The sequence below is a fragment of the Pectinophora gossypiella genome, chromosome 13 (genome assembly GCF_024362695.1).
Source record: "Pectinophora gossypiella chromosome 13, ilPecGoss1.1, whole genome shotgun sequence".
In the NCBI taxonomy this organism is placed as follows: domain Eukaryota; kingdom Metazoa; phylum Arthropoda; class Insecta; order Lepidoptera; family Gelechiidae; genus Pectinophora; species Pectinophora gossypiella.
This window is the reverse complement of record NC_065416.1, coordinates 3,662,375-3,688,886: the sequence shown is the minus strand read 5'-3', so window position 1 is coordinate 3,688,886 and position 26,512 is coordinate 3,662,375. Positions and strand designations below refer to the sequence as shown.

At 37.3% G+C, this 26,512-nt stretch overlaps 2 protein-coding genes across 5 annotated transcripts in view; both read left to right on the top strand.

The window, feature by feature from the left end:
• The first annotated feature begins 62 nt into the window (after window positions 1–62).
• Window positions 63–2,411, top strand: LOC126371761 (COP9 signalosome complex subunit 7b). The gene is made up of 4 exons (XM_050017118.1): window positions 63–426; window positions 749–1,001; window positions 1,336–1,556; window positions 1,960–2,411. Exons 1-4 carry the CDS (start codon window positions 232–234, stop codon window positions 2,110–2,112), a joined length of 822 nt encoding a protein of 273 aa, XP_049873075.1. The 5' UTR covers window positions 63–231; the 3' UTR covers window positions 2,113–2,411.
• Window positions 2,412–3,716: 1,305 nt separating this feature from the next.
• The window catches only part of LOC126371773 (protein yippee-like), a 157,546-nt gene continuing 134,750 nt past the window's right edge, over window positions 3,717–26,512 (top strand). For 2 of the 4 annotated variants that reach the window (XM_050017138.1, XM_050017137.1), the window contains exon 1: window positions 20,042–20,091. The gene's annotated coding sequence lies outside the window, so the exon portion shown is untranslated. Of the gene's footprint in view, window positions 4,104–20,036; window positions 20,092–26,512 lie in introns of those variants that run through there. The other 2 variants (XM_050017134.1, XM_050017135.1) reach the window with 2 other exon arrangements.

The window sequence follows — 26,512 nt, the reverse complement described above, 5'->3', positions numbered from 1 at the left end:
TTAACGTTTAGTTATTGCATTTCTTTGTGTCTCTTCCGTTTTATCTCGATATCAAAACGCAATTTATGTTGTCAAATTAGCAGCAAAGGAAGTCAGTATAAAAAAAAATATTATTTTCTCCTCAAAAGTCGATTTTTATCGAATAAGAATATTTGAATTTGTATAATAGAAAGTCAGGCGTATTGAATACATCTTCCTAGTATCCCAGGAAGAAACTGTAGTGTAGTAATCATGAATCCCATGTCGATGGATCGAGATGAGCCTTCTTCGCTATTATCCTTTTCGACTAATCACCCGTTGGAGCAATTCGTTCTTCTAGCGAAAGGGGCGAAGGGTTCTGCATGTGCAGAGCTCATAAAACAGGTGCTAGAAGCTCCGGGAGTCCACGTATTTGGAGAACTACTGGAAATGCCGAACATCAAAGAGGTTAGTTTTGTTTTTACGTCTTTTATTGTACTTTCTTGATAACACCGACTGATATAATAAATAATAATAATATCTTTATGAATACCAATTAAATACCAATTTTGCCTAAGCATTACATTATTTCAACCTTTGTTTACTTTGATTTCAAGTAACCTAATATTTGAAAATTAACTCTAAAATAATCATTTAATCAACAATAAGAAATCGGGTATCCCTTCTTTGGCAGAATATTCATGTATAAATTTAACATAGATATTTAATATAGCACTAATATCTTTAGCCTTAAAAATATACTAGGATTATCTGTTTTCTCAATTTACAGCTGGAAGAAGGCCCATATGCGCAACACTTTAAAACGCTCAACTTATTTGCTTATGGCACATACAAAGACTACTTAGAAAACAAATCGGACTACTTAGAACTGACCCCGGCACAGTGCAAGAAGCTCCAACACCTCACCATAGCAACATTGGCCACACAGGAGAAGTGTATTCCTTACTCTGTGCTCTTGAAAGAACTGGATATAAAAAACGTTAGGGACTTAGAAGATCTCATTATTGAAGCTATTTATGCAGGTATAGTGATATTGTTTGTATTTCTATTGATCCTATTATCCCCTGTTGTAGGGCTTGAACGACAGATTTCCACTCCTCAGAATCTTTAGCAACCTCTGTAGCTTGCTTCCAGGAGTTGGCAGCTTTTTATATATTAATTTTAATGATTTTCTAACATTAAAAATTGCTGATTCAATATTATTGAATTCTAAGCTTGTCATCTTAGATTTTTACAATTTATATAAACATCAATTTTCCTAATCCATTAATCATCAGTCAATCTAATAATTATTATCCAGTGAAAGGGCTGAATTTTTACTCACATTTTCGTAATCATATTACTTGACAATTCTAGATATAATCCATGGAAAACTGGATCAAGAATGTAAGCGTGTGGAGGTAGACGTGGCACTGGGTCGCGACGCTCGCCTTGAAGATGCGTCATCCATTGCAGATGTGTTGGCAGACTGGTGTAATGCTTGCGAAGCCGTGCTCAACTCCGTCGACCGCCACATACAGCGTGCCAACCACCACAAGCAAAAATCTATTAGGCATCAACAGGCTATTGAACAAGAGGTACATATGGTCTTATTAGATTATCAAATAAAAGAGCCATGTGGAGTTCCCTATGTAAAAAGACATCACAGGAAAAAGCTTCGTCAACATCCTGGGTCTCATGTTGACAAAGGTATACTATATCAATCATCTGCAAATTGATTGATATAGTAATCTCCAGAAGGCACTTTTTTGTACTTTATTTAAATTAGACAATTCATATGTGATGCCAATCCCAAATATTGACTTATTTAGTACAAATGACAAGTGCTTTTGTGCATTTAAAAAAATATACCTACCTCCTTTATCATAATATTTTTAATATAACAAGTAATCTATTTACAATTTACAACACCACAGTAACCCTTGAAACAGCTAAAATAATTTCACAACACAATTAAAATGTATAATGGTATATTCCCAGATTGTGTATATAAAGAAAACTCTGAAGACACAAGCAGAGAACGAAGAGTCTGGCTCTGGTGGCGGCACGGAGACCCACTCAGCACCCAAGAAGAACTCTGGCAAGGGCAAGACACCCCGCAACGCTGCAAAGTTCTGGCAAAAAAACACATAAAATATCATAAATTTATAATCCATGCAAACTAAATACTCACCTCAGGGTATTGCTTCACTGACGTGTTTATTTAATTTGCAGGAGTTGAGTTATACTATAATTGTGTATAAAGTCAAATGCATATTATTAATTGTGGTTTTTACAGATAGACATGAATATTTTTCAAATATCGAACAATTAGGTACAATTTAATATTGAACAGGCGCTTAAATCACACCCAAAATTGCATCTAATAATATGTGTTTGTCTGAAGGCATGTGATAAATGTTAATTAAACTTTTAGTACTGCTGCTCTCAAATTTCGTTTTATAAATCTGAATCTGCCGAAGGCCCCTGTTGCTCTGTCTGAAAGCATCGAAATACCTAAATAAACTACGTGCCCATACCATTCCACCATTCAAACTTTATAAAAAGCTATCACAATCAATTCTCTTATCTAGACATCACTGGTTGGAGCTACTTTGTGTTTCCCAGCAATATTATCAATGTTTTGTTTTCGTTTTGTTCCAGTTTCCAACCGAAAGACAAAACTACCATTTTGGTAGATTTTTTCCATACATTGGACGAAAAAAACTTAAATGTTCGTCGTAACTACTGACCTTCAGCCAAATTTTAACTGATATATATACAAGTCCTCGGATAAGTACCTACCCAATACAATAGAAAAAAATGCAATCCTATTAACTTTTATGAATTGAATCCTTTAAGTACCACCCCTACCTATATTCTTTACTACACCCTTGACAAACGCAAAAAAGAACATGATTATCAAATGAGTAGTTAAACGTGCGTGAGTGAATACTGTAAAAAACATACTCACTTTCGCTTTCTAGTAATATTAGTAAGTATTTTGAGACACATACCTAAATAAAATACCAATTAAATGGTTTCGTAGCCAGGTACATTTCAAAGCACCGTAACTCAATTATCATTCGTACCACTGAAAACATTCTACCTTAACGAACTTTTGCAAAATCTAGTTAGAATTTGAAATATAGATAGTGTTAGTTCATCATCTATTTGCAATAAGTCAAAAAATACCAGTATATTAGTAGCATTGCGGCGTCACGAATAATATTAACTTCCGGTACTCTGAAATACCCTTCCACGTTAACAAACAAATTAACATAATAATAAACTATTTGGTAGGCACGAATATTCTAATCAACCAATAGAGAACACCTAATTACAAACCAACGGTCCATTTTTAAATCCATGTGGACTCAATGAATATTACGCCTGTATCCCTAAAGGGGTAGGCGGAGGTGTGTAGTATTATACATCCACTCCTCGTCAGGTATGTATGGGTCCTACGTAATAGTTTCAAATTCATAATCAAATTAACTTTAAAAAGTATACTATAATATTTTTTTGATAGAGATAACTTTTTCTATTCCGCTTTCGCCCAAGGCGATATGTCACTTGTAAAACTTGAAAATCGACACGAACGTAGTAGACGAATACGGTACATAATTAGTGGAAACGTAGTTAGTAGTTTTGTAACGTATAGTCTAGCAACACAATAGAACAAATGTCAAAGCTAGAGTAGGACAAACAGCTGATTTCTAGGCTAGTGACGGAGAGAGAAAGAACCGGCACGAGCCGAGCTCGGTCGGATCCGTCTGCCCACGGCCGAATGTTTTGTTGACGCAGAAGCGCAAATAAATTGCGCAGGCAGTGCAACGATTAAACACGTTCGTAGGCCACTGAAAAGTGATGTAAATAACGAATAAAACGCAGAACATTGTAAACAAAGACTTCATATCGTACTTACAACCACAATAATCCTATAAAAAGACAAAATCCGTGTGGTGATCGCTCGCAGCACCATAGGAACCGACTAGTGAAAAAACTACGACACAAGTGACGGACGTCTTCTAAAATGATTTTGTGTTAATTTTAGGAAAACAGACTTTGTAGTTGAGTAAAGAGACTGTCGTTCCCCGGAGTGCCACATCTCGAGGGCCTTCGTGTATTGGATGAACAGAAAGGCAAGTACTCTAGCTGCCCTTTGTTCACATTCGCCGTAGCTAGATGAATTCACCTTTCACGTAGGACGGATTCATGGTCAACAATGTTTACTGGTGTCTACTCGTTACTTTATTATGTCGTTGTTAGTTAGGTAGGCATGCTGCATTGAAAAATTGATGTCTATAATAACTGCGTCGTGATTCTACAGTTTATATAACGCCTATTTGCCTATAGGTAGATCTATGAGGATCATGAGCTATGGAAACTCCGCAGGCGTTTTCTTATCGAATTTCAATACAATAGTGCGGTTAATCACGTTTTACCGTTGTTAATTCTGTGTTGAAGGGTTGGAATCAATACGGACGCGTGTAGTGGAATAATCGTGGATCATGATTGTTTGGCGTGTGGGCTTGTTCTTTGTTGTTCGTGCAGTCAGCTGTTCGGGGCGCCGACGCGGGGCGCGGGGCGGGGCACAAAGCAACTGGTCTGACGGCCCGCGCCCCGCGCCCTGCTCGTCATCCCCTGATTATTTATCGCCCTTCACACCATAGCTTCTCATTTATGGCATCCTGGTAGGTAGGTAGGTACATTATTCCATGGCATGTGCCAAAGATTCCTCTTTTCTTACTGGTTTTTTTGTTTGAATAGGTACCTGCGACAATGACACGCGTTTCGTTTTTTGTTAGGTAGGTACCTACCTACATTATAAATACCTAAGTGGTAAATTGTGTCTGTGTTATGAAAAGAAACTAGGTATGTCTTTGAACACTATACAAAAGCACTAACTCCTAGACAGCTATTGACTCATTTTTGTCTACTAGGTACTCTACCCGAGGTCTATTCCACTTGATCACTCAGGTTATCAAAGTGGGGGGGACCCTACATGTTACATGTACTTGTACAGGCAATTACATGACGTAGGTAGGTAGGTAAACAATACATGATTACGCAACCTATCTATATTCATTACATTAAAAGTTCCTTTAGGGCCGATTTCTCAATAATGAGATTACCGATGCTTTTTCGTAAAATAAAGTGTTCCTGATATTATTTCGACAACAATTTTGCTGTTCCGTTAACAAATAATTTATCCGTTTAATGTATAATCAGGCCTTAATGTGTTAGGTAACAATAATTGAGGATGGAAGGAAGACCGAAAAGTTGAACTGTCATTAAGGAAAATGCATCTCTCACTAAAGCTCACTAGACAATGGCTCACACTCAATTCGCGTACCTAACTAAGTACCTAATCCATTTTATTCCATTTTATATTCTATTTTATATGTAGCAAGTTCTTTCACCCTAAAGTTGCCTAGAAGAAATTGCCATTTAGCAATAAGGCCGCCGATTGTGCTCCTCTTATCACTTGTAATTGTTTTTAGTGTTAATAAAGCGTTTTTGTATTGTATTGTATTGTATTCCTACCCATAATCTTAGATGATTACGGATAAATAGGTAGGTAAATAAATAGATATCACGGTTACTTAACAGACCAACGAAAGTACCTAAACGGTTCAATTTTATTGACATCACAAAGTCTGTAACTTCTTTACAAAGTCCATTATCGCGTAACCACATTTTACGACGGAAAGGGTCCCCTGCAGGAAACCTGATAATTTCCAACGCTATATTATTATACATGTATAAGTTAAACTTGTTTTTGGTAAGGAAATCTCATCAGAAGTATATTAATTATGTAACACCTCTTTCCCCTAACCATAGAATAAGGAATAATACTACGTATAGAACGACAACTCTCCGCTCCCCTCCAGCGGCTGAGCTAGGTTTACTTCACCCCCTCGGACATAGTTTTGACTTGAATAGTATGGCGTCAGAGCTCAAACACACATGTCTGTGTAAAACGAGGTTGTTTGTATGAAGTGTCCGGGGTGTAGGAAATCTCATCAGAAGTATATTAATTATGTAACACCTCTTTCCCCTAACCATAGAATAAGGAATAATACTACGTATAGAACGACAACTCTCCGCTCCCCTCCAGCGGCTGAGCTAGGTTTACTTCACCCCCCTCGGACATAGTTTTGGCTTGAATAGTATGGCGTCAGAGGTCAACACACATGTCTGTGTAAAACGAGGTTGTTTGTATGAAGTGTCCGGGGTGTACCCTAACCCTGGTACCATTTTTGTATGCTAACTTGAAGTTTCATATCCTCGTAATCGGCTTCTTAAACATTTTTTTTTTACCTTTGTTGGGTTTGCTCTTGGCTGCAGACTTGTCCTAAGGCATTGACGAGGCCTAAGATGGAGCTCGCCCAGAAGGTGCCTATTCACTATGGCCTTGAAATCCCTCATTGCAGATAATCGCAATGCAATGAGGTATTATCCTGACTACATTACTTAAAAACAATATACTCGTAGATGGTGTTGTAAAGATTGTCCTTCGGTACTGTGCATATTTTATCTTTGTTTTTAGGTATAATGATGACCCTATGTATTGCACCCAGGCACAATTACATCTTCCATTCGGTATTATTCGTAAGCGTGGCCAATTATTGGTCAGCAAAAATTTAGTTTCGATCGCCATCGACTCGCAAAGAAGAAGAAGGTATTATTCTGATAAAAATAAAGAGAAGCAATATAGGTAGAAGCATAATTCTACACATAATTAGATCCAAATATCAAGTAAGAATTATTTTTATACATGCCTCTGCCATTTATATATCTACCCGAGTAGTGAGAAAATCGGTAATTATCACGTTAAATCTCGACGGGGCCATGTACAGTCATGAGCAATATAATGTACCCACTTTAGGACTCCGTCGCACTAACATATTTGACATTTAGTGAGACTTACAGTTCAATTTGTCAAAAAAGTTAATGTGACATGGTACCAAAGTGTATACATATTAATGCTCGTGACCGTACCTATATTATTTTTAAGGAACGTAATTTGGAAAGTCCCACGTTCTTGTTAGATCAAATCGGTCATCAGATGTATATTTTAAACGTACCACTAATTGACATAATCCAATATTGTTCCATAATCAGTCCAAGATCAAATGGTTCACAGAATATTTAGAACGTGTCCTAGTGATGAGTACTAGGTAGTAAAAGTTCTTGTTTTACGAAAGGTGGATTAAGAAAGACCATATTGTTGCTTTATTCAGTTTAAAAATCAATATTGCCTTAAATTGTACTGTGATTAATAAAGTTTTTTTTTTAATTATAAACTTATTGAAAAAATAACAAACACATATCTTATAAATAAAACATCTCCAATGCTTCATAACGAGGCAAGGTGCCCAACAGGCTGGCAGCATTGCCTCTCTGAATCGCCAAACTTATTCTTTGTCAAAAATTGCTACCAGTCTTTGCATCCTCCGGAGCCCCGGTAAGACGTATGAAGTTTTTTATTTTTTATTATGCTATACCGGGTGTAAGTGACATCGTAACGAAAACTTTGAGGGATGATTCAGACCATGATTCTGAGTTGATATCAAGTGGAATTTCCTGTCGCAAAATTCATGAAAATTTGTGGTTTTTTTTTCAGTTCCATATTGTGTTATAAGCTGCATAGAACCCAAATTTTAATTTTTAAATAAAAAAGACTTATTATTAAAAATTATCAAAGTACAACCACAATAAATAATAATGTACCTATAACTTCTTTTTTTAGATTAATTGTGTCAATGTGGCCATTTTTACCCCCACAAACAAGTACAAGAACTTTTATTAGTACTTGCCGTTCGTTCGGTCGTTCTAAATATTCTAAGAACCATTTACAGTCCAGGCTAAAGACTCCTTTACGGTTGACTGGGGCAGCATACAACAGGCTTCCGAGTACTACATACATACAAAGTCCATACATGCACTGCATAATGCAATACTGCAAGCCCTTGCAATCCATGCAGTGACACGTTACGTCATACATTTCCTACTGCCAGTAATATGGGATTAACATGTATTCATGGTGACCTACTTAGACTGAAGGGAAAGTGACGTATTGTACTTAAATAACGGAGAAAGGATAATAGGCTTGTTTCCAACTAGTCAAATCAGTTACTTCTTGTCACCGTAAAATTGTAAATAACGTTAGATTATAATCTATCGATTAATCTGTCGAATAATTATGAATCGTATCATATTGCTTACAATTTAACGTATTATTTTTCGGTAGATTATAATTTACCGTCAAATTGTGATACGAAACGCACCTCGCGTGCTATACCATAGAGTTACAAAACTATTAGAGTGAGCATAATGTTAATTTGGGATTCTCTTAAAATGCATAAATGTTTTTGTCATAATTTTAATTATCATAATCCTTTTTGCATAACGTTTTTTAGCGTAATAGTTTTACTTTCCCATAATAACATCTAGGAATATTGGTTTGTTAGGTATAACTTATTTTTGGGATTAATAAATAGATATCCATAATTCTTTTTTAGAATAATAGTGTTTTGTCATAATTTTTACAAGGCATAACAGTAGGTTAGGGTGCGGCGGGGGTGGCCCTTGGGCCACCCCTATGCCGCCAACATGTTTATCTTACACACGAAAAGTATACTGAATGATACGTTTCAGATTTTTTAATTTTGATACATTTTTTCTTACCATGTGATGTCAGAATTATTGATTAATTACTAAATAATTAATAAATACGTACTTGATTTCACAATCTTGAAGAGCATTTATTTTATTTGACTGACACCTGTGTTTTATTCCTAACTCTATGGACACAGAACGGTCTACTGTAAGGCCGACCAATCAGGGACAGCCGTCGGACAGTTGACAATTTGACAATTGTAAGATTGTGATTTAACAGTTTTACTTCGATAGATTATAATCTGACGAATAATAATACGTTAAATTATAAGCAGTATATTACGTTTCACAATTTTTCGACAGTTCACAATCTCGCGAGATAGATTATACATAACATATAACATAAATGGCCTATATACGTCCCACTGCTGGGCACAGGCCTCCCCTCAATCAACCGGAGGGGGTATGGAGCATACTCCACCACGCTGCTCCACTGCGAGTTGGTGGAGGTGTTTTTACGGCTAATAGCCGGGACCAACGGCTTAACGTGTCCTCCGAAGCACGGAATCATCTTACTTTTTCGGACAATCAGGTGATTCAAGCCTGAAAAGTCCTTACCAAACAAAGGACAGTCTCACAAAGTGATTTCGTCAATGTCCCCATCGGGAATCGAACCCGGACCTCCAGATCGTGAGCCTAACGCTCTAACCACTAGACCACGGAGGCTGTTAGATAGATTATAATCTAACGTTATTTACAATTTTACGGTGACATATACACTTGTACCATGTCACATTAACTTTTTTGACAAATTGAACTGTAAGTCTCACTAAATGTCAAATATGTTAGTGCAACAGAGTCCTAAAGTGGGTACATTAAATATTGCTCATGACTGGACACGACCCAATTGTTTTGTGTAATACTGAGGTATTGGTATATGGTTTGGCATAAAAGGAAGAATGTAGAATCGTTCTGGGCATAGTCACACCCCGGACACTTCGTACAAAACACCTCGGTTTACACAAATACTACACTTTGGCGATATCATACACGCGCATTTGTGTGCGTGACGACACCATACGATTGAAGACTAAAGTAAGACCGAGGGGGTGAGGTAAACCTATCACAGCCGCTGGTGGGGAGCGGAGAGTTGCCGTTCTATACGTAGTATTATTCCTTATTCCATGGCATAGTTTAATATTATTGACATTAGCATAAAACTTACCATTTACAGTGTATTATCGCTACTGACATTGTAAATGTTAAAGTAACTCTTGTCTTTTACTCTTTCATGCCCAAACTACTATAAAGATTTCGATAAAATTTGATAGGTACAGAATTAAATAAATAAGTAAAGGAAGCTAGTACATATTATTAAGGAAAAACACAGTATTATCTGAGATACAAGTTAGTTACGAATAAGTACATTTATCTAAAAACGTATACTTCCTAATAAGACAAGGATCTTACCGTCTTATAAATACAATTGGGTAATTTCCTTGATCAAAGATAAATTTATAAAATTCTGATTACTAAATAAAGACAGATCTCAATCTGACGTAAAATACTTACAAAACAAAAAAATGACTTTTTTCTATTTAACTTATTTGTAATAAAGAAAAATGTAATAATGAGTGCGACATTGACTACTTGGAATCCTATAACAATAAATCTTACCAAATTGGCGCTAATATCGCTATGATATGAATACAAACATCCATCTTATCATCCAATAAATGACGACCTTTTGCCTCAGACAATTTTTTATGACCTCGTTTTCAATAAGAAAATTATCTTTATTTAGTTCAAGGGGCATATGCTTGTGTTACATGTATGTTACCTACATCCATCAATAGGAATATGGTTATTGCGTACGAGCATAGAATAAGGAAGGCATTGCAGAAGCGAATAGCGTTTGGAGGGAAAAATGATTGCACATCGAAGCGGCGTTTCAGGTTTGACCGAAGAATAGATGATATACGAAGTGGGGTCGTGAAACAAAACATTTCTCTCGCTTCAGAACAAAGTTCTCACCGCTGTGGAAATTAAAACCACGGTAAACGCATAGTGTTTGCCTCCACAATGAACACTGCGGTTTCTGCGGACAACTTTCAATTCAAACTCAGCCTTTTGTAAAAACTTGTATGAGGTCATCGGGGTTGCAAGCTACAGCTTCTATAGAGTCCAATGAAATAGCCAAAGGTAATTAGAGACATGGAGAAGGCTCCAAAATTAAGCACTTTTCATTGCTCATTTCGGGTCTAAACAAACACAACGGAGTAACAACACATTCCCGTGAAATAAGAGTATACAAACCGTCATTACTTGCATTATTTCCTAATTAACAGTGTAGTCATAAACCGCATATTTCTTGTATGAAACTTTACAATGAGGTTTTCTAATAATATAATATAAGTTCGCGACTATATTCCAATGGGGTGGTCCGAGGTACATCCATCAGCAAGAGGAATTAGGTACCCACACCTCACCGAGCTAATAATACCTATATATAACTTACTTAATATATAATATGCTTACGTCTATTTTACTTACATTCGGTTCGTTTTATTTATTTAAATCATTTGAAGTGCGCCACGAAATGGACGAAAAGACGGAGGAACTAAGAAATAAAAACCAGAATATTTACAACAGTATTCATACGTCGACAGAAACGAAATACATTCGGTGTGGTCACATTGAACTGTGGTCCGGTCCGGGAGTAGCGACCACTATAAACTCTTTGAAAGCACGCATACGGCTCAAGTTACCGGCATTTCTATTGTTATTCCCACTTGTATTATTAGAAAGGTGCAACGAACCTAATACGTCTCTGCCAAAGTAATGTACCTATACTTACTAGCCGTTACCCGCGAGTACGTTCGCGTGAAGCTACTATTAAAACTATAGAATTTTCATACAAAACTTAGATACCTTTTTTCTACCCCCTTAGAGGATTAATTTCGTAAAGTCCCGTCTTATTGAGCACCTACGTCCTAAAAGGAATCCGTATGCAAAATTTGAGACTCCCAACACATATAGTTTTCAAGATTTCGTGATGAGTGAGTCAGTCGGTCAGAGAGCAACTTTTTTCTTTTATAATACCTATAGATATAATATATGTCTCTATGACTTACATCAGTGTTGCACAGATATCTCGCGCGATCAAAAGAAAACCAAAAGAATTGGTTTATTAAAATATAATTGAAGGAAAGAAAGAAGGGGGAGGGGACGTTGTGTCTTGTCGAATACTACACCGACAAGAGCTTAATTTAGTAATGATGAGAATTGATTTATTTATCGCGTAGCTAATAGCGTTAGTTCACATATCGCGTCGTGCACGGTATGCGAGCTTCATGCTACCGCCGCAGGTAACTTTTTATTGTCATTGTCCCAGTCGGAAAGGCGATTTGAAGAGGTACAGTGAATGCGATAGATATTGTTGGTGACAGAATTACGAGCATTCAACGGTCATTTGCGTTGAAATAGTATCCAAGACGTATTTTATGTTTTATTGTCAGTGGCAAGGGCTTTGTCTGCCGCAGTATTCAAAGCTGCATTGCAGTCAATATAATAGTTTTATTTGTTTTTTTTTTTGTACAAATACAGGTCGATTTTCAATTTTCAATACTTTGCACATAATCATAAGCTCACTACTATATCCCAATAAAGTACCCACACCTCACCGAGCATTCTGTTAGACCAACGTGATATGGTGAGCCGTATCGCTATCTATATTGGGCGAGCCAACTGTGTTAGTGAAACTGCACTTAAGATAAATTAATAACTCATTGGTGCAACTTCGGTACTGGGGTTCCAGACTTTGCAGCATCTACCTAATTTAATAGGCTCCTCTTTACTGTACCTGTTTCTATACACTTTTCATGTCAAGTCTATCTTAGAACAACCTAGGCAACATCTGTAATCTAGGGGTCTAAAAAGGCACTAAAAAAAGAGTCGAAGCGATTCATCTAAAAAAGCAGTATTGTTTTTTGACATTTTGTGGCTGACTTTGTAAACTGACGTATCTGCAATTTTTTGCTAAAATAATTTGTCTTATTGACAATAGCAAATAGTGCAACGTAGATTCGCCAAAAATTTCAGATACGTCAGTTAGCGACGTCAGCGACGATATGTTCGCATTGCGCACTTACTTTTATATGCACAAATGTCAAATTGCAATGTTGTTATTATTATTATTTTTTGATGAATTGCGGCAATGTGGCCTTTTCTGTAGTTGCAAACGCTAAGAACTTGAGTAAACATTATAGGTACCTAAACACTTAGGTCATGTCTTTGTCGTCACAATCGTAAAGTTTTATAGTTCTGTTATTCAACATTCGAATTACATAACGCGCAGTTATGGAATTATGGTAGAGACAGATAGGTTTGTCTATCAACGATAATGGCGTCGGTTCTAGCGGACAAAACTTTATATTAATTGAATAGTTCGAAAAATAGCGCCGTCCTTTACTTACGATACGTATAAGAGGGTGATAGAGCTTGTTTAAGAATTGTTAAACTTATAAAATTGAGTGTGCGTTTCCACGTTCCGTCGATATAATTGTATTGCATTTTTTTTCATTTCGCTCATTCATGTATTTGTCGCTTTTGTGTGAGGTAATTGTGAACGGTCTTCTAAGCTGCTTCTCAACTGAAGTTTACTTTAGGCAGCCGTATACCTACATCATGATCATGACGTACAATATACCATCCAGACATCTTCACTAAAATGAAATGACCCGATGATCCAGAAACGAATCGTAAACATAAAGAGAAAATTAAATTGAAATAATGACGTCATTAAGCCGACGCGATAGATAGAAAGAGTTTCGCATGGACAGGAGGAGCATCCGGTGGTGTAATGATTAAGACTCTCGTCCCGGCTTGGCAAGAGCTGCGGGTTGAAGTCCCGCCCCAGTCAGATTTTTTTTCCATTTCATTGCTCTTTGTGAGTTTCCCTAAGCACGAGGGAGTGCTATAAAAAACAAAAAATATCGTACACATAATCATAATTCACAAGTTGAGGCGTAAACCTGATAATTATGGCTCTAACAGGTACTTGAAACTTCTAGAGGAAGGTCGTGAGGAAGTACGGAAACTCATCATCGTAATATACCTTATCGTTATTACGAGCCGCCTCTATGAGTATACTTAGTCTTGAGTACCTTAAGTCACCAGTCATTGAACTTCGACGTTTCATCTTGAAGGTCTGTGACACAGGTGTGGAGCTAGGATTGACCTTGGGGCCCTAGCCAATTTGCAAACAATTCGGTATGTAATAAGGAAAAAATAAATTACGCTAATTCGAAAACCATTTCGAGATTTCGTCTTAATCAGCCTTATTTCTCTAGTTTTAGCTCATAAATCAGTGGGATGGTGTTTATTTTAGCAACAATCGTGTTATTTGACTTTCATGTAACCTCTAAAGGAAATCTGTTTACTCAAATTGTCATTGCCAAATGCCGTTTATAATAAATAACATTTAATATAATCTGTGTTCATCACTAGGGTAGGGTAGGGTAGGGTAGTCGTTATATGAGTCATGTCAGGGGCCTTTGGCGGCTCAATAGTAACCCTGACACCAGGGTTGATGAGGTTGGTACTCCACCTCACAACCCACACGATAGAAGAAGACTAGGGTAAAGTGTCGTGTAAGAGAGTGCGGTTAACAATCTTAATAAAATAAAAACAATAACAATATGTTATTAAAAAATACTTTTGCGCCTGAATACACTTAGGAACCGGCCACAGTTTGGGCGCATTACTCTAACAAAACGTCAATATTAGAATATTAATACCAAATAAGCAAAGGCAACAACATAGACGTCATTCAGCCTACTTTAGGTGTTAAAAATGGAAGAAAAGAAATACTGCATGAAAAGCAAAACTATTCAAATTAGCTTATTTTTTCTTAACTTAAAAATACCTTACGTACCGAATTATGGCAATCGACAGCGACAGTGATAAAAATGTACTTAAAGGGACGATTTCCCTCATTCAGCGCTTATAACTCGATTGTATTGAATAAGGGGAAACGTCGACTACGCACGCCCGCGGGGTCTCGAAGCGTTTTTTTGAAATGTACCATCAACGCTCGCCTTTTATTCGGTCTAGTGGTTATGCCATACATATTGACAAGTAAAAAAAAAATGTTTAATCTAAGTGGTCCACATAATCACATGATGACCTTCAGATAATGCAGCCTGTCAACCTTGCTCATCATATCGATTACGGCACTCGGTACTGCACTATCGATTATCGTATGAAATGCTCGTCTTTCAAAGCTAATATCGGTAATAATTTACTTGCCGTGTAATTTTCTGTTTCGTATCGATTGGCAAATGGGTCTGAGTTCTAGTCTGTTCTTTGTCTTTGAAGTCGATTCTGAGCGGAATGGAAGTTGTTTGAAAATGTACCTATAGGTTACGTAGGTTATAATCGACTTTCTGAATTATTAATATTCTAACAAATTCACCACCTCCGGCTTACCACCTATCACGTTGGTCTACCAGAAAGAGGTCTAACAGAAAGCTCGGTGAGGTGTGGGTGCTTAGTTCATCTTGCGATGGATGTACCTCTGTCTACCCCGATTGGAATATAGTCGTGAGCTTATGTTATTCATTTTTTTTTTACATACCAAATGCCCATTGTTCGTTATTGAAACATTTATCCTATCTGGCTACAGTTGTCGGGACCAACCTTAGATTGAGGGCGCCTTTTCAGGACCCCGATACCGACCCCGCTGGCGTGGTCGACGATTTCCCTCAATCAGCGCTTATCGCTATCGACCCGCTAGGGTCGATTAATTCTTTCAAATATTTTGCCTCTCAGACGACGCCCTGAGCCGAGGTTCGCGCCCAACTGATCACCCTCAGGTCTATCGTCTTAAACGTTGTACCGAGTGAGCCTTCAGCGCTCCCCATTTGTCCGGCCAAGTAGTTAATGCCATCTGCGGCAAATCTACAATAAGTAGAGTCAAAAAAAAGGCGCCTTTCGTCTAGAAATCCGGGGGCGCTAAACGGAGAATCAGGGGCCGCAACACACGAAGTCTTGCCCTGAAACCTTTGTTGTTGACTCAGAGTAAAACCGTCACTTATTCAAGTTTACGTCAATTGTTCGGCTAATGGGCACCAAGTCAGCTCTTTCTTACACTAATTAAGTGTTGCTGTCATTCCTATTGACGTGAAATATTCTGATTAATGTGACCGTTGATGGGTATTCTTACCCTAAATACCTACTCTTAGATTGCTTTACAAATTCTTTTAAAAAGTAAAAATTTATTTTCTCTGTTCCCTAACAAAACTAGGTACATCTGATTACTATTCAAAGGAATGGCTCTCTTATACTATTAAATAAGCGAAACTAATCGCAGTTTTCACAGATATGGGACCTTAAATGATTGATTCCTTAATGTGCCTTTTTTAATTTAGCTACTTTAAGAACCCAGTATATTATGTGCTTTAATTATTGTAGATTTGCCTCAAATGGCATTTCGAATAGAATAGAATAGAAATTATTTATTATAAAAGGACGCCACACACAAAGATAAGACAATAACATAATTTAAAAAATTCATAAAACATTTACAAAAAGCATCGAAGGACACATTTCATTGATCATAAGGTGGTGGTGGACGTCCTGAGATAAAAGGGCCTCACTCAGCTCAAGTCGCGGCGTGAACCACGACCCTGCTGGTATCATGTAGACCGTGCTGGGTCAGGCACGAACGTCGTGTTCCATAAATATGCGTTGATATTCGTACATATATTAAATATTACCAAATTACTTAAATAGAATTAAGGTGTAATTTCATTTACCGGCCAAAGCCCGGCCAATAAGTCGTTAAATACTCTAACAAGGTACCTATATTACTAAAGGACCCAGTTATCTGTGTGTGCAGCTCGATTGACTTTCCCCGTCGCTGCATCCCGCGATGACGTCACCCCGCCCTACATTGCGGGTCAGCTGCACCAGAATTTAGGTTACCCAGCCAACCGCCATCTTTGTTACAACTGGATCATTCTTCAAAATGAAAATGTTCGCTGATATCTCTACCTGACTTCAATGATTAATTACGTGAAATGAACGTGGAACTCGATGAGGTGTAGGTATTTATTCATCTTACGATGGATGTACCTTTTGACTAACCCAGTTGGGATAAATATTGTTGGGTTTTATAAAGGACACCACCACCATCGTTGGCCAGTCCATACACTCAATTATTTGTATTTCTCGTGTAATTTGTTTTTATTATGTGTTTTGATTGTAAGTTATGTGTTACTCCGTGTTTTATATTATATATTTGTTTTGTATTTGTTACTGTGGTGTCCCTTTATAATAAACGTTTCTTCTTTCTTTCTATAGACGTGAGTTCGTGTTATGTGTTATGAATATGAACGGGCCTTGCTACCGTTTTTACTTATAAAAGAATCTTTAATACGTCACACTGGTTCCCTAAGGCCTCTCAATCAACATTATTTAATACATTTTTGTATTTAATAATTATATCTGATAAATAATCCTGCCAGAGAAATGAATGTCATCGTAATGAATCACCTAACGCGGGGTGTATTCGCTACTCTCTTTCTATTCGATTCTGCCTGCCCCTTCGGTCTTCGGGGATACAGGGTGACGCTATGTTAGGTATGTATTAAATCTCCCAAAACGCAATTTAATTCCTTTAGGGAAAAACGGATTGCATAAAATAAAATAAAAAAATAAAAAACTTTATTTACTTAATACAGGGTTCATACTTAATTTCTTAATATAAGTAACGCATTATAAACTTAGTCTAGTGTTCACTAGTATCTGAACTAGGCCGAGCCTGCATGTCAAGCCAAAAAAAAATAAAGCGGATTTAGAAGGAACTTTGTCGCAGTAGCTTCGGTATTGAAGTGTTTCAGATTTTACGTACAATATTTGTGCGCATTGGCTCGACAAGGTTCCATTGTATTCTGATCGCGTAAAAAGGTAATATTTATACTTTCAAGGTTTTGACAACTTATGTTTTATGCAGAGGTTTTTTTTAAGGTTCAAGGCATAGAAGTATTATTATTCAATTTGTTATCTTGATATAGTTGGGCTCACTTCGTTAGCATAATCATGAAATGCCTACAAATGAGGTGTGATAAAAAGTGTCCTTGGCGGTGCCTTTAAACATGTGATAGGTACAGAGGATACAGCAGGGGCCTTACTTTTGAATCGCTCGCCTTCAAGTCGCGTCATAGAATAACGAATAATACTGCTATAGAACGGCAACTCTCCAATCCCCACCAGCGAGCTAGGTTTAAACCCCCCCCCCCCCCACCCCCCTCCAACTCCCTCGAACGTAGTTTAGACTTGAATCGTGAAGGCTGCACTCGGACCCTTGTTATATTTTTTTATCATCATGATCAGCCCATTAACGTCCCCACTGCTGGGGCACGGGCCTTCCCTTTGGATGGATAGGGAGATCGGGCCTTAAACTAGCAGGCCCAGTGCGGATTGATGGTTATTAACGACTGCTAATGCAGCCGGGACCAACGGCTTAACGTGCCTTCCGAAGCACGGAGGAGCTCGAGATGAAAACTTTTTTTGTGGTCACCCATCCTATGACCGGCCTTTGCGAAAGTTGCTTAACTTCAACAATCGCAGACCGAGCGCGTTTACCGCTGCGCCACCGAGCTCCTCAATTTTGTATCAGTTTAGTTTATATGTTCGAATTTTGAAATTGAACGCCGACGTTCTTTCGTGTGATTCGAATTTTTGATCTCACAGTGATTGCCCGCGCTGGCTCGCCTGCGTGGCGCCTATAAATACTTATTTTTCATGGTGATTGTTCATCAAAACATGCTAATAATTTGCAATAAAATTGAACCGAAGCTAAGTGCAAAGGTACTGTAAAAATAATGTGAATGCAATTAATTAGTTCAGTGCTTTTTAAGTCAAGTGTAAAGCCTATATTGTGAACCCTTATTTAAAATTTCTTCTTTGTGATTTGTGTGGTAAATAAATAAATATTTAACTGATTATTATAAAAGCATATTTCGTAAGTAGTTACCTACCTACCTAAGTAAGTAATGACGGTTAAAATAGGTATTGTAATTGGCAGCCCTCAGACGTCACTCACACGGTTGTGTGTGTTGATTATGTCAGTTGTGCGTGTTGATTATGTCAATGTGTAGTGTCTGTGTAAAACGAGGTTCTTTGTATGAAGAGTCCGGGGTGTGGTCGCGCGTGCTAAAATATGTACCTGTCTCATCTTGCAAATGACAAGTACCGATACGCTACGTGAAATGGGTATATATTGGTGCTAATTCCTGTAAATACCATCTAATTTTATTTTAAGTTATATCTGTCATTTTCTTATCCGCCGAAAAGGAAAGGGACGGGCAATCGACAAGCATAACATTTATGGAACACAGTCAATTTTAAACACAAATCTAAACCAATCGTCTAAAAATTTTACATCAGTCAATAACCCGACACAGTTAAGTAGACAGCACGTCAAACGGATTGCATACCAGCGACGTACCTTTTTGATTCGCCCGGGTTATTCATTCATTTACTTATTCTTCCTAAAATTAAGAGCTGTGAATCATCCGTCCCTTTCCTTTTCGACGACGGATATGAAAATGACGGATATAACTTAAAATAAAATTAGGCAGTGTCTGCAGGAATCGGGGCCATTTTCGAACGTGAGTTGAGGACGACGATTTAAAAATAAGGTCCCAGGTCTTTGTGTCTCGAATTTCTATGACGGTGACATTAGATATGTTTGCACGCCAGCAAAACTAGAAAGGCGACACCGTTCAAGATATTTGCGACAGTGACAATATCCTTTTTACTGCTGTATATTCAAAAATATGAACCGTGATATTGTGAAAGATTTCAGTCGGCTGAAGGGTGTATGTAAATACATAGATGGGTAGGGTAGCCACCCCCACTCTATCTGTCACTGGTCGATCGAAACAAACATAGAATCAACAGTCTTTACACAGCGTGTAAAAATACAAAAATATTTTGGTTTATATATTCCTCATATGCAGAGCCACGAAGCGGTCAAAATAGAAGACAATTTGCAGCCACTCATAGTCTTAAGATAAATACGATGAAGTTTATAGTAACAGTAAAAAAAAGAAGTTTAAAAGGCGACAATAAATCTAAAAAAAGCAATATTGCCATTTGACATTTGCTCACTTTTTGTGTGTGCTTTTTAGACACCCCAGCATCACGTAAAACAAGACTCAATTCTTCTTAATACATACAACATACATACAATTCTTCTTTATAATAAGCATCATGAAACTTTCCCATCCCATGGTTGCCCTCTTTTGCCCCGCAGTACTCAGTCTGACGCGAGTGGGATGGCGCCCAGAGTAGTCTATTTCAAAGCCGTACTAGGACCCCTGTCCTCCGCCTCTGAATAGTACTGACAGTTACTGCTGCCCTCTGTCAATTTTCAGGTTACAGTTCCTGTGACTCGCCTCTTCCGGCGCTCGGCTTTTTCGCCGTGGTAACTGATAAGTAAGTATAATTTGTTTTTCAACCGACATTTTCCTACACGAGGAAGCTTCAAAAGGTAATGAAATTGTATTCAATCTATCGGTTCTCTTTCAACGATACTAGCAATTACCTTCGAAATTGTTCATTATTGAATCTTAGGGGGCAACAGGGGGTAGTAATAGGCAGGCTTTGAAGTTGATCGAACTGCCTCTTAATTTCCATTACTTTATGTTCAAACTGGAGCTCGATCCAAATATCGACCTGATGAACAATATCGGTGGCGGAATTGTTGAGTCTACGTTGTTTTGTTGGCCAGTGACGGATTCGGGATTTAATCATCATCATCTTAGAGTTATCCTGTTATGAAGGGTCCATTTAAGTATCTAACCTAAAGATTTGACAGGTTAGGTTTTTTTAGACTATAGAGAACCGGAGAGGAAGTATGATTGGCCACCTGATACGAGACGATTCGTTTATAAATAACATCGTAGAAGGAAAAATTGAAGGAAAGAGAGGAGGGGGAACAAATAAAAGAGAAGGTGCAGGTCGTGTCGTATGAGGAGGAATGGCGATTACTCTACCGACAAGAGCGCAGCTCTTAAATACAGAGAGAGAGATGTTTTTTTACAGAAGCAACTTACAGAAACCAGTCTCACATAGGTACTTCCGAAAACAAATTATTTGAGATATATTTACAAATTATTATGTAGGACAACATACATTTTAATGCATAAACATTTTAATTTTTTAGATTTAAAAAATAAAATAGTTCTCCATAACGTTAGATGGTGCTGCACCAACTAAGTTACTGGGCCATTGCCAAGTTGCCACTAACTAATAAGAGATTGATTTATTTTTCTTTGTATTTTTTTTATTTTCAGAACATAATTATTGAGACATATTCGTTATGTTATATGTTTTCAAACATCGAACAAAAACAAAAATAATGAACGTTTCGTTCCTTGCAGTAACCACGTTCAGCAGCTAGAAAAAAAAGAAAATCCTTCATTAGAGATTTTGTCAGGGTAGATCTCTAGAGTCTCAGTAGATTCCCCAAAACTTCTGGGTACCTGGGCGTATTCAGAAGTTTTTGGGGAATCTGAGCTCTAACGCAAACCCGAGCCCATGTGGTTTGTTAATGTCTTTTGGATCCGTCAACCCATATTGCCATATTTTGTGGCAAATCTACAATAAGTCATGTCAGAAAAAGCTATAACATTTACTGAACTGATGCCGTTTCTGCATTACTTATTATAATTATTAAGTAATTTGATTTTTTTTCGTTCGGAAGTCGAGATTTTGGCTTGATATAAAGAACATAAAAAGCTGTGGATTTTTAACGGGAATTCGAGGTTAATGGATAATCATCATATCATTTATTTATTTACACACACATTTGGAAAATTATGTAAATTTTATAACTACTTAATTTTTTTTGGCTGAATATTTTTAATCTTCTCTCTTCTATCGTGTGGGTTGTGAGGATTACCAACCCCATCAACCCTGGCGTCAGGGTTATTATTGAGCCGCCAAAGGCCCCTGACATGGCTCATATAACGACTACATACTTACATATACGGTAAATAGTAGCCGGTACCAACGGTTTAACGTGCTCTCCGAAGCACGGATCATCTTACTTACTTACTTATCTTTTTTTCTTTCTAACCTCACCCCTGGATCCGCTACTGTCGTAGGATGAAACCTCATTGGCAAGTCATGAGCGCCTTCTTAGAACTCGGGACGCAGTCATTGGCATTTCATTCCTTATAGTGTTTAGATAACATTCGATATAGTGCAATATACGTAGATATAGCTTTATGAGAATCATGAATCACTGAGTTTCAGTGTATGTAATGCTTATCTACAAAATACAAGTCGTGCTCCTCGTAGGAGCTGTTATTCCACCTATTTCAACCAAAGCATTTCTCCCAGGAGAAATAGATTTCCCATTCATTTCTACTACGTTATCAGAACATCTCCATAGAGGCGGCCAATCAGCTCGCGACAACAAACACTTCAGAACCCCGATACCGACCCCACCGGCGTGGTGGACTATTTTCCCCATTCAGCGTTCATCGCTATCGACCCGCTAGTGTCGAATAATTCTTGCAAATATTATCCTTTAGTCGACTCCTTGAGCCGACGTTCACGCCCAACTGGGCACCTTCAGGCCTGTTGTCTTAAATTTTGTACCGGGTGAGAGCCCTCAGCGCTCTCCATTTGTCCGGCCAAGAAGTTAATCTCCATTTACGGCAAATCTACAATAAGTCACGTCAAAAAAAAACTTTAGTTATGTGACATTTCGGCATAAAGACTTCTGTGTCTGTGTGTGTGTTATTACGATTATTACTACATTGATATTAAAAAATACTTGGTGGGTATCGGTGGAATAAGCGGGTGTAGTAATTTACAGAAGTGCTGGTGAAAACAAGGGAATTTTCATAGTGTGAATAGATAAGGAAAGTTCTTAAAACACTTCGAAAGGCTAAGAACATACGTCACCAATATTTTTTGCGAAGGAACACTAGAACCTTAGGCAATTTGGAAATGGTGTTTTTCGTCTATGGACGCGAGTGGGTATCGTAACTTGAGACTTCTTGAAGTCATGGAATGTTATGTGGTTGTCGTTTATGTTACTTCTCTTTAGATGGAAGCTCAGTAGGTACACGAGTGTCACTTCTTCTTATCGTGTGGGTTGTGAGGTGGAGTACCAACCTCATCAGGTCTGGTGTCAGGGTCAGGGTTATTAGCCACCAAAGGCCCCTGACATGGCGCATGTAGCGACTACGTACTTGCATCAGTAAGTAGTAACCGGGACCGACGGCTTAACGTGCCTTCCGAAGCACGGACGCGAGTGTCACTGTTATTTTAACGCTGATTTGAATCAATCGCCACCGGATACCCCGTCGAGGTCCTGTATGACATACTAATCGATCTGTTTGTCTTTTTGTCCTGAATACGGTTTATTTGCCATGTCAGGGGCCTTTGGCGGCTCAATAGTAACAATGACACCAGGGTTGATGAGGTTAGTACTCCACCTCACAACCCACACGATAGAAGAAGATTTGCCTATGTCATAGGATACTTAGCTGTAACGCTTATTTCCCACCGGGGTAAGCAGAGACTATGGAAAAGAATACACGTGAGTAACGTGGGTGAGTGAATAGGCGTGAGTTTATGTATGCACGTATGTACTTAGCTGTAAGGGGTGCGAGATTAATGATGGTATCAGAAATAAGGAAAAAGAGATAGAAAATAAATATTTATTAGGAATTAGAATCGGGAGTCTATAACTTGTAGGTACGTCAAATAACCAAAAACTTACTTAAAGAGTGGGTTTAGCAAATAGTATTTTAATATATTTTTCTTAAGATTTTAATTAATTTGCTGTCAAGTGATTGCCTAAACCGCGGGTAAAGTGTAATTAGGCGTAAGTAATTGACTCAGTGAACTTTCCTCAGGTAATTGTACTCAGGTTTAATATTGCTTAATGAAGATTGTGGTAGCAACGCGATTAACCTTCATAACTGGTTGTTGGTTTTTTTTTTTTTTTGTTTTGGTTTTCCCCGAAGGGTAAGGCAAAGGGAACTGTGCCCATACAGCCATGTCTGACGTATTTTTTTTCTTGATGATTAATGAAATGATGAAAGGTGATGATGATGAAACCTAAGCCCCCACCCTCGGAGTAGACTCCTACTCCGAACCCCAAACGAATTAACTCAAAAGTCCGCATAAACTTTTGAGTTATGAAGCGGCTTCCCGGCACGAAGCGAAAATAGGCAGATACACTTTGTTTATTGAATATTCCAATATAATAACACTCGCGAATGTCTTCCGACTAACTTAATGCGATCATTAACCACAAAACACCACTTCGTATTAATTATTTAGATTACTCAATGAAGAAAGCAACTGTCCCGTTCCCGTTTCCCGCCGAAAAGCCACTGGTTGTTGGGTCGCTTCTCCCTTCGGAGTTTTATGCGGTGAGGTTGCCAACGTAAAAATTTTAACGCATCCGTAATATTGCGATAAGCGAGATCCGATATGTTGATGTTTCTCAACCAGCTCGTCTGATATGAGTAGGGTATGAGAAAGGTACAATCATGAGCAATATAATGTACCCACTTTAGGACTCTGTCGCACTAACATATTTCACATTTAGTGAGACATACAGTTCAATTTGTCAAAAAAGTTAATGTGACATGGTACCAAAGTGTATACATAATTAATGCTCGTGACCGTGTTTCATACCTACTAAAAGTAAGTAAATTAATAATATTTATTTATTATTATTTATTTATTTATGATTTACCTACATTTCACGACTTTTTAGTGGCGCCTAACAAGCCCAGTATTTTGCCACTCGGACAGCATTTTCGGTGGCATTCATCAGCTCCTCTCGCGTACAGGTATCAGGGCACGCGCGGCAAGATGCTAAAAAGTGGCAAAATACCTACCGGGCTGAAAAAAATTGAATGCCGTCGAAACGACAAGAAGAAGAAGAAGAAGTGCAGAAGCGCCAATGCGCCGTGAAACTTTCAATATAAACAATAATATTAATAAGACATGTGAAACTTAAGTGTAAACAGTATAAAAACATATTTAATTTTCACACATCATTCATCATCTTGCTCTCACAAACAGATCACACTCTGGTGATGATGATGGAATATATAAAAATAAACACGAAAGCCTACCGATTTAAACATAATGTATACCAATAAAAAATATAGTAAGAGTCATAATCTGTCACTGATTAAACTAATAAATTAATTTCCAGTTTTGATGTAAACAAACCATTTGCCAACCCTACGTCGCTTGGTGACAACAGAAAGATTGATCCGTAAAGTAACCAAGTTAAGAGTCAAAATTACTGTGTTAATTATGTTGCTGTCCCTTTGTAACTGGGGTGTTAGTCGAAGCTAATAATTTTGTATACATGATGATTGACAGCTCTTAATTTTAGGAAGAATGAGTAAATGAATGAATAACCCGGGCGAAAAAATAAAAAAAATAAAAATAAAATTAGATGGTGTATACAGGAATTAGCACCATTGAGTATTTTATTTCTAAGCGGAACGGTTCCAGCCATTGATGCGTGCTTTAAAGAAGTTAAAAGTATTGAGTCTTTTGGGTCATTTAAGGCGAAATTAGCTAGTTATATTCTGGAAAAGTGAGTTTAATGTGTTTTTGTTTTTATTGATATTTACTGTGGTAACAGATGTTTCTAAAAATTGTACTTACCTATCAAACGCAAATGCATACCTACATACTCATAGTGTAAGCGAACTAAAAAATCTAATTTACCTACCGCTTGTTTCTTAAGTAAAAGACATTATAACTGTCGTTATTAAGAAATAAATATCTTTAAACTGAAGTTTAGTACGACCCCTGACCTTTAATGGAACATCTAGTGGAAGACAACGATACTTGACCTTTAGCCTACCACGTTCCTAGCCCAACACTATACCAAGTTTAATACCTATCACGACCTTGAGTTAATTATATATAACATTTTGGGGAAAAATATACTGTCTACTGAGACGGTATTTGTCTAGTACCTATATCTTTTCTAGAATAGTAAATACAGTTATTAATTTTATATACATAAATATGATAATGATATAATATAATATATTATTATTTACTGCGTTTATATATGTATATTTATAGATTTTCTATTTTCCTTTTTTTTTGTGTCTTGAATGTACTCCGAGGTTACTCTTATATCCTTTTTTTTTTTCTATTTTTATAATGTTCTGTTTTTATAATGAAGTGTCATCGTCTGAATCTCTTGAGTTGCTTATTATTAGGTATTTTGTGTGTACTATTTATATAAGTAGGTATATAGGTGCTAGGTTATGTATATAGGTTAGGTATATATTATATTTGTATGTTATATTATTTATTTGCATGTATTTGTTGTTAAGTTGTATGCATAGTTTGTACCCGCAATCTTTCAATTTTTTTTTTACCTTTTTCCTCACCTTATGGTTGTCTGGAAGAAATCGCTTTAAGCGATAAGGCCGCCATTTGCCATGTACTTAGTTAAGAGACTTTTTGTAATTATTTCTTTTTATTTTGGTGCAATAAAGTGTATTTGTATTGTATTGTATTGTATGATCACTTGTTTACATAATAATACATCATCACTAATTTAAGAGCCACGCTTTTCTCGGTGTAGCATTCTCCATTCTTGTCGATCATAGACCAATTCGTTCACTTCCTTATAAGACACGACGTTCGCCTTCTCTTTAATCTGTTCCATGTAAAATCTTCTTGGTCTTCCCCTTCCTCTGCTTCCTTGTATCTACCCTTCTATGATGTTTTTTATAATAATACATACTAAAACCAGAATAAAATCTAATTTTACCGTGTGCCAAGTAACGCGTTAGGCACATTGAAGCAATTCATCTAAAAAGCAATATTGCTATTTGACATT

Coding starts and splice junctions, on each gene's coding strand:
- LOC126371761 (XM_050017118.1), top strand. CDS start 232: ATGAATCCCATGTCGATGGATCGAGATGAGCCTTCTTCGCTATTATCC. Junction 427..748: donor AAATGCCGAACATCAAAGAG/GTTAGTTTTGTT, acceptor CTCAATTTACAG/CTGGAAGAAGGCCCATATGC. Junction 1,002..1,335: donor TATTGAAGCTATTTATGCAG/GTATAGTGATAT, acceptor TGACAATTCTAG/ATATAATCCATGGAAAACTG.